The sequence below is a fragment of the Zonotrichia albicollis genome, chromosome 16 (genome assembly GCF_047830755.1).
Source record: "Zonotrichia albicollis isolate bZonAlb1 chromosome 16, bZonAlb1.hap1, whole genome shotgun sequence".
NCBI classification, from domain to species: domain Eukaryota; kingdom Metazoa; phylum Chordata; class Aves; order Passeriformes; family Passerellidae; genus Zonotrichia; species Zonotrichia albicollis.
In genome coordinates, this window is record NC_133834.1 from 9,022,547 (window position 1) to 9,031,059 (window position 8,513).

Sequence of the window (8,513 nt, forward strand, 5' to 3'; positions counted from 1 at the left end):
ACAGACCTTGGTGAAAAAAAGCTCTTGGGATCAGATTTCCTAAGAAGGTATTTTACTTCATCAATAAATGTGTTTACTGAAAAAGATGATACAAAGTATGTCAAACAGACAACGTTCATGCTGACTGCGGCACGCGCGCCTTTCCGGGTGTCTGCTTCTGGGGTCTTGAAGATTTCCTGGCTGACTGTGGTGACTTGCCAGCTTTGGGTGTTGCAAAAGACTTTGCTTCAGGTTTTTTTGGAGACTTTTTCATGTCTTTTTCTTTTATTGCTTCCTTTGGCTGACTGACCTGCTTGGCTTTTTTCTCTTTCGATGGTGTCTCCAAGTCTGCACTCTCTTCTGCAACCTCAGGTTTTGATTTTGGAGTATCCACCACTAGAGATGTTTTCTTTCTCTTACCAAGGGGTGTTTTGGTTTTCTTGCCCAACTTGTCACCTTCTTCTGAATTTGGTCCCATTTTCTGTATTTAACATAAACAAAAAAATTACCATTCCACCCAAGAAACATATTTCGTGTTTTTAAGAAAAAAGATCAATGAAAAGCATTACAAATGACAAATAATTTCAACTGAACTGTACTCTAGTCTTGAAATGTGCTAACACATACTGTTCCCTAAGGAACAATGAACAATTGAAACAGTTCAAAATCTTTAGCTTTAACTGAAATGCAAGTTTCTTAATATTATTCAACAATTACCTTCAGGTCAGCTGAGCTCATTGTTTGTATAGGCACCAGCTGTGGAATTTCTTCGTCATCACAATCACCTGGTTCTTGGACCACTTCTGTCTTTTCTTTTATCACAGGCTCCTGGGTACCAGCAGCAGCTTTACTTTCTTTTGTCACAGTGACTTGACTTGATTTCAGTTTTTTAGCTGTCTTCTTCACTTTCTTGGGTTTTACCTTCTAGAATTAAAAAGAAGTACATCTCAGACATATCCCCATGCCATTTCTAAATGTATAATAACTGTTTTAATGTGGTTAAAAATTAAATGGTGTACCAACATTAAAGAGTTTTATTCAATAGACCTGGACTCATTTAGCCATATGTAAAATATGAAAAAATGCATTATATGCAGAAGTTTATTATAAGTAGCTCACAACTACAGTAATGTCAAGCTTACAGTCTCTAAGTTGAATATTCATGGTCCCAATTTAATTATAGACATATGAATATAAACAGAAGTCAGTACAAAGGAATAGCCAATTATTATTTTTTAACAAGTCTGAGGTCCCCCTATACACACAAATATATGAGATTGAGAATTATTCAGATGCCACTGATTAACCAACAAAAAACAGATGCATAATCTGAATCCACATATAGATTAATGAGTGTATTTTCAGAAGGTAAATATGGATAAACAATAGAAGCAAAGCTTTAAGAGTGAATCTCAGGTCCCTTGAGTTTAGGTCTAGAAATAATTTATTTACAGTTTGCTTTAAAACCTGTAAGGGAGTTGCCATAATTTCATTATTATTGCTGAGTATGTGAAGCACTGAGGTAGGAGTGTCTGACCAGTTTTAGCCATAAAAACCTGGGGTCAGTTCTAATGCATTTAAACACAAAATAACAATGCATAGAAGGAAAACAGAGAACAACTAAATGTACAGATTGAATTTATGCAAAGTTTGAAGAAATTTTGGTTACCTTTACTTCACTTTTCTTGAGGGATGGCTGTTTGTCAAGCTCATCCAGGTTGGAGATATTTGCAGTGAATATTGGGAGTGCAACCGATTTAAGTGTTTTGAGGTGAAGAATTTTGACATTTTTCCATTTCTGCAAAAACAAAGCCCAGCATATTATGTAAAAAAAAGGCTGAAGTGTGAACCTATTTGTCTGTAATGCAGTCAATCAGCAGTACCTTTGGTAACTTGTCACCAATCACTTTTGCTGCTGCAATGATATTCTCAAGTATCTCATCCACTTTCATCCCAGTGTGACCTATGCGCATTGTACTGGAAGGAAAAACAAATAATAATTATATATGGGCAAACAAACTTATTTCAAGTCACTTGTTTAGTTTAGGCATGCATACCCAGAAATGCAAAAAGCCCACTTATCTGCAATTATCATAAAGGAGGGATGGCCATTGAAGAAATCTTTTGTGATAGCAGTTAGAAGGGATTCACCTGTATTCATCTTTCCAATATTTAGGCATGCAACTTCTGCCTTACATTACAAAGCATTACTACCAATTTGGATCCTTTCAGATACACAATACATGAAAAAAAATCTTATTAGACTAGAATATTTTGGAAATAGAAAAATATTATTAAATTAGATTAAAACTAAGATTGTACATGCACTTTGACAGTGACAGGTGCCTAGAAATTCCTTAGCTAAAAGGAAAAAGAAACAAAACCCCTCAACTTCACAGTAAAACTTAAGCAGAACTATTAATTTAGCTATACAGGTAAAAGTTCAAAATGCCCTCCATTTGGAATGGTAACCCTTAATATCTTTTTTTCACATACTAAAGGAATAAAAATAACTCACTTAAAATTCCTACAGTTAAGATAGAACCATCCTTCAAGTGATGTATTAACCTATTTGTACTTACTAACAGCACCCTTTGTTGTTAACTGGGAGTGTAGTCCCTTGGATGTGTTTTTCCAGTTCCTTGGCAAGATCTTTGGCTTTCAGGTTTACAGATAAAGGTGCCCTAAAACAGAAAGGGAGAGGGGTAAAAAATAGCAAACAATTAGAAATCCCAAAAGAAAACCAATTCCTCCATTACTAAGAAGAATCTGATCTTAAAAAAGATAATGAAAGAATGGATTTCCAAAGTTTAAAGACCTACTTTTTCTTTTCATAGAAGTGTTTGCCCAGATGTGAGGGCAAAAGCCTTCGAATTCGGTCATCAGACAGAAAGAGATCAAAACTGTTCAGGAGGCGCCGCTTGGCTTCAAACATTTTATATTCCTTTTTGAGGGTTTTGTAGGAGATGATCTGCAACACAAGCACCAGTTTAGCCCCTGCTGCTGAAAATGCAACCTGAAATGCTTCTCAGAACTGCACAGATTAAAGCTGCATAACTGATAGTCCATCACAGTGCATTCTTTCAGAACGCTGAAGACAATCACAAAGTATCCATTTCCTATTGCCTTAAAGTATCAAAAAATACAGATCTCTTGCATAGTAACTGCACATCACAAAACAGAACTTGCATACATGAATAGCATCCAAATCAAGGTTAAATATAACATGTTGTTATACAGTTTTATTGCTGGTGGCATAAATAATCAAACGTGAATTCTCACAGTTGGTTACTCAAACTAAATATTGAACATTTATCTAGAAATTGTATTTTATTATTAAAAATCCTGTTTCAAACTGAAGAAATTATTCTGAGTAAACTTTGCCTTTTAGAAACATCACAGTTTGAGTAGTCAGAAAAATCTTACTGGAGTATGTGAATGAGAATTAGAATATTAAACAGCAGAAAAGAACAACTACTTGTATTCTTTATGGTGATATAACACAAAATAAATGACAGTACTGTATTATACCAACAAGGACCACCCTTACCCGGCTAATACTTCTGATCCCATTCCTGAGTAAAAGTTTCTTGTACAGATTTTCAGTCTGTTCTGCTGATAAGTTTGGTTCATCCTTTGTGAACAGGCAAACATCAGCAGTTTCTGGTCGAATGCCATGGGGCAGTGGTCTACAAGGAGAATATGAGATGCATTAAAAATGTCTAATAAGAGAAGTTTTCCCCAGAACTAGGACTACACTGGAGATGAGTCCCCTTTAACAACCTGCCTGTACATACACTTTGTTAGCTATTAAATATTCTCACTGGAACCTACAGTTGATAAGCATGCAGAACTCTAAAGGTGAAACCATAAAACACCACGGCTCCAGTCAGATCCAAGGTGGAATCCTCTATCCTGCCAGCAGCCCATTCCACACAGGTCCGAGGAGGAGGAGGATCCTTCATGCTCCTCCCTTCATGCCATGGCTGTATCCAGGCATTAGAAAAATAAGTTATAACAGCCCTGATAAACGGATGTAAACTTTCTCAATGTAGTGCAGCTACAGTCTAAAAAGAGACTTCTAATTCATATTCAGGTTTGGTTATCAAAACAAAGAAGTATTACTAATGATTTGGTGGTGGTGGGTCAAGACAAAGAAGGTGATTCTAGATATAGACATAGGTAATATCTAGATATTTTCTGTACCTTAAGCACTGAAAGGCATTGTAAATGGCAACCCACAGAACCAGCAGCCTGCATGCAAAAAGCTGCAGTTATACCCAAAGCAGGATATAAAAGCAGCTTCTGAGCCGGCAGTTCTTAGCCACGGCATAGAAGCTCCCAGGACAAGGCCCTGGCAGTCAGACCCCTTAAGCTCAGAATCTGCAAAGTGTTCTTTTCCAAGCCCTGTAAACATGCGGCCGGATATCAACGTCTTACATTCTGATGAGCTTTGCGGCCTGCGGGACCTTCCACACCGTCACGAGGAGATGAACGCTCTCGCCCTCGTTGAGGAGCAGCGCGTCTCCCTTTGCCTTGCTTCTGGAGAAAGCCAAGAGAGCCTCCACCGCCTTCTTCACCTGCAACGGCACCACAGCGGCGCCGGCCGCGGGTCAAGCCCGGCCCGGCCGCGCTCCCGCCGGCCCTGCTCCCCGCAGCCCCCGGGCGCGCCGGTCCCACATACCTGGGCGCGGTCCAGCGGGCTCCTCCCGCTCGCCATGGCGCTACCGCTCCGGGCACCGGGACACCGGGACAGCGCTCCCGCCACGTGCGGCCTCCGCGCCTGCGTGCGCGCCGCTTTCCGGGGCGGTGCACCCGAACGCTCTGCTTCCGGGGCAGGGCTCGCTGGGCTTGGGGCTGGCCGTGCGCTCCGTGCTTTCCTCCCCTGCGCACGGCGGCAGCTGCGGGCCCGGGGTGCGGCGGGCCCGTCCTGAGCTTGCAGGCAGCTTTGCCCGGCAGGGTCACCGGCTAACCGGAGCAGAGTGCCGGAGGCCGTCAGTCCATCTCGCTTCGGCACCACGGCCAGCCGGATGTCAAGCCGGATTGCTCGCAGTTGTAGCCACCGTGTCTTCGCGGTGAAAAACGTTTAGTCGGGCTCGCCTTGTTTTATGGGTGGTGCTCTCGTAGTCCAGCCCCGGTTGCTGCTGGCCCCCTTTGCTTCCAGGGCTGGCTCGTGTTTAGCCTGCTGTGCTCCTGGCGCTTTCCAGAGCTTCCCCAGCCAGTCATTTCCCAGCCTGTGTTGCCGCAAGGGGCTGCTCCTTCCCGAATGCAGATTTGCATTTGGCTTTTTTGAACATTGACGGGTTTGTGTTGCCGAGTCTTTCCAGCCTATCTAGGTCTCTCTGTTCATGCGGGTAATTGTTGGTCCCAAGTTTGATGCCCCCTGCAAACTTGATATGACCGTACTTCAGGTCACTGTTGGAGATACTAAACAGAACATAGTCCTGGATAAATATCAGCAGCGCTCCATTTGTTACAGGCCTTCAGGTGGAGTACAAGCCATAATCTCTGCCCTCAAGTCCTGTTACCTGAACAGTGGTTACCCATCTAGCTGGCCCCCCAGCACACCATCGTGTTTATGAAAAATTGAGCGTGTTCTCCAGATTACTTCTTTGCTTTTACTTCCCATATTTCTGTCCTTTTGCACTGGAGTGCTGTCATAAGTTCCCTGTTTAGCCAGGCCAGTCTCCTGATAGATCTACTTGTTTTACTGAGTATTCAGGAGGAACTGTTTGTATGATTGAGGAGGTTGTCCTTAAAGACCTGCTGCCAGATTTCCTGAGCTCCTTTGCCTTCAGAGCTGCCTCCCATGGGATCCTGCCCACTGGTTCTCTGAATAAATCAGAGTCTGTCTCATGGAGTCAGGGACTGTATTCTGCTGCTCATTTTCCTCATCCTCTGTCTTGAACATGGCTATTTCCAGCAAACCACCGATTATCACATCAAACCACTTCTTTCTTGTGTGTGACTAATGAAGGCAGAACTGCTGCATCTCCTGTTCAGTTTAGAAATGCACTGACTGACTGCATGGAAATGGCTTAATTGCAGAATGCTTATTCCATTGATTTCCATGCTGGATAAGTAGATTGTTCTGAGATACAATTTAGCCTGGAATTATTTTGGTCTCATTCTCACAGTGCTGTGTGTGCCCTGGCAGCCCTGGGTTGTCTGCATTCATCACACAGGTAAGCTGCTCTCTGGATAACACAGCTATGCATAACCAGGGCTTAAATATGTATGAAATTAGGAGTCTTAGTCATTCACTCTTCTTTAGATTTTTTTCCTGCTCTTTGCCTTTCTATGTATGGTTTTATTCCTTCTCATCAGATGTCTTCCAACAAAATTTGTTGCTCCATCAGTGTGGCCAGTGCGAAGAGAAACTAAAATACCCTTGTTTCTTGGCAAGCTGCTTTATGTAATGGTTTATATTTTCTTTCTGCTGTTTGTGCCCTTGAGCAATAGTAGAGTAGTTGATGACATCAAGACTTATCCAGACAGGAAAGAACTATACAGACATATACTGATTTTAAAGAGTGAAAAAAACATCCTGGAAAATGGAAGTTTTCCTTTCCTATTGTGTTATTTGAACAAAACCAAATCAAAACAAAAAAGAAGCTGGCTAAGAAAATGTCCTTTGTTGCCATGTCATATGAAGTACTGATTAGAGAAAATAGGAACACACAGGGTAGCCAAGGAGGGCAGGCTCATTAAAACCTTTTCAGTACTGCTGGAATTTCTGCATGTGATAATGCCTGTGGTGCTCTATATTCTGTCTAGTAGCCTTGCTTCTATCTTTGCACATTTTAGGGCAGCTGTATTTTAATAAAATATCGACATTAATGTGACATGTTAAAACAAAATAGAAAAAGTCAGATGACTGGAACATCTCTCTGAAAATGAGCCAGGCTAGTCCTGTAAGATGTGATTGAACAGCATGTTTGAAGACTGACTTTACTGGGTCAGTATAGCATAAATAGGATAAAACTGCAGGGACTATTATTAGTGACTCAAATTTGAATTTTTCACATATCAGTCTCACCCAAGTATATTTTTCGGAAAAAGTTTTGTTTTGACATGATTAAATTTTACCAGATGTGGTTGAACTTACTTAGTCTAATCATTTTCTCTTGAAAGGTACTTGGCATAGCTAATAGAGCTGTCTTGGAAAAGTTAAGTTAATCTGTGAATAAGAAATATTTCAGCTTAATACAGCATGCAACGAATATAAACTATAAAAGAGCACACTTTTAATTTAGCAATGTCATAAATTTACAGTTACTCCTACAAGGAAGTCAGGTTTGTTACTTTTATTGGTCTTATTGCTGTAGCTCTCAATTTAACTTTTTGGATCATGAAAGTATGTATTTTCTTTAAAAAAATTTGTATAGTTTATTTAAATGCTAAGATGGAAAATTATTTCAAGACGTTCTACCTCATTACTTATGATGTTTTTTATATGTCTCATTTTATACTTTCACACAGCAAAAGGTGCAGCTGTTTCTGCTGTAAAGAGGTTTTTTGGGTTTAAGGTTACTCAAGTTTCAGCTCCCAGCTTGTGTTCCCCCAGACTGTTTGATGGCAATGCCAACATCCCAGATCTCTGTGAGTGTAGCTCTTGCAAGAACACCAGCACAGAGAGTATGCAGAGATTCAGACAGGGCTAAGAAGTGCCTTAGAGGAGAGCTCAGAAGGAATCTCCCCACCAGAGCAGAGCTGAAGCTCTGTTTTCTCTCCCCCGTGCTCCTTTGCAGTGCTGGAGGCAGCCTCAGCTGTGCCTGACTCACACGAGGCTCTGGCGCCTCCACAGCCACCAAGGGGCTGCTCCAAAGGACAGTCCCTGGCACTGGACAGGGCTGCAAAGCTCTCTGGTTATAATCTTTGCCTCACATCCCTTGCAGGGGCTTCACAGATGACAGGAACGCTGCCTCAAGTACCTTTTGTCACCCAGCAGTGAATCTGTTGTGTCTCTTATTACTCTTATTGAGAAATAGGTGGGCTTTTTTAGGTGTATGGAACTGACAGGAGATGTAGAAAAATTTACATTGGAAAGAAAGCCAATGAAAGCACGTGGATTATCAAGTTATATATACACAGACAACAGATTTTGGGTTGTTAGCATAAATTTCTATTTTATATTAGGACTAGAATCCTTTCTAGTATTTCTTCAGAGGAAAAGTCGTATCTTGTCAGGTTTATAGTGTGATAAAATAAACACAAGGAAATAAACATCTTCACAATATAAAATCTTCAGTAGTAACTCCAGTTTTGTTGGTATATTTTTTTGTACCAAATCCTCTCTAGAGTATACAAAAAGAGCAGAATAAGTAAGAGCCTTTAAGTAGCAGTTCAGGAAGAAAACAGTCTTGTCTGGAGCACAGGTCATCTGCTTTAACAGCATCATTCCAACAGTCTGCAGTACGAACCAAACAGCCAGAGTAATACAGATCAAATACCTGGGCATTGAAACAATCTTTTCTTCTTAGGTAATAGCCAGTAATAAACACTTATAAAAACACATTTCTCATCATTAACAT

At 40.9% G+C, this 8,513-nt stretch overlaps 1 protein-coding gene across 1 annotated transcript; it reads right to left on the minus strand.

Annotated features, from left to right (window-relative positions):
• Positions 1-35: 35 nt before the first annotated feature.
• Positions 36-4,821, minus strand: RSL1D1 (ribosomal L1 domain containing 1). Its single transcript, XM_005487675.4, has 9 exons — positions 4,664-4,821; positions 4,420-4,559; positions 3,530-3,668; positions 2,802-2,950; positions 2,562-2,663; positions 1,863-1,956; positions 1,649-1,777; positions 697-903; positions 36-460 (listed from the first exon to the last, which is right to left on the minus strand). Exons 1-9 carry the CDS (start codon positions 4,697-4,699, stop codon positions 116-118), a joined length of 1,341 nt encoding a protein of 446 aa, XP_005487732.2. The 5' UTR covers positions 4,700-4,821; the 3' UTR covers positions 36-115.
• Positions 4,822-8,513: the final 3,692 nt, after the last annotated feature.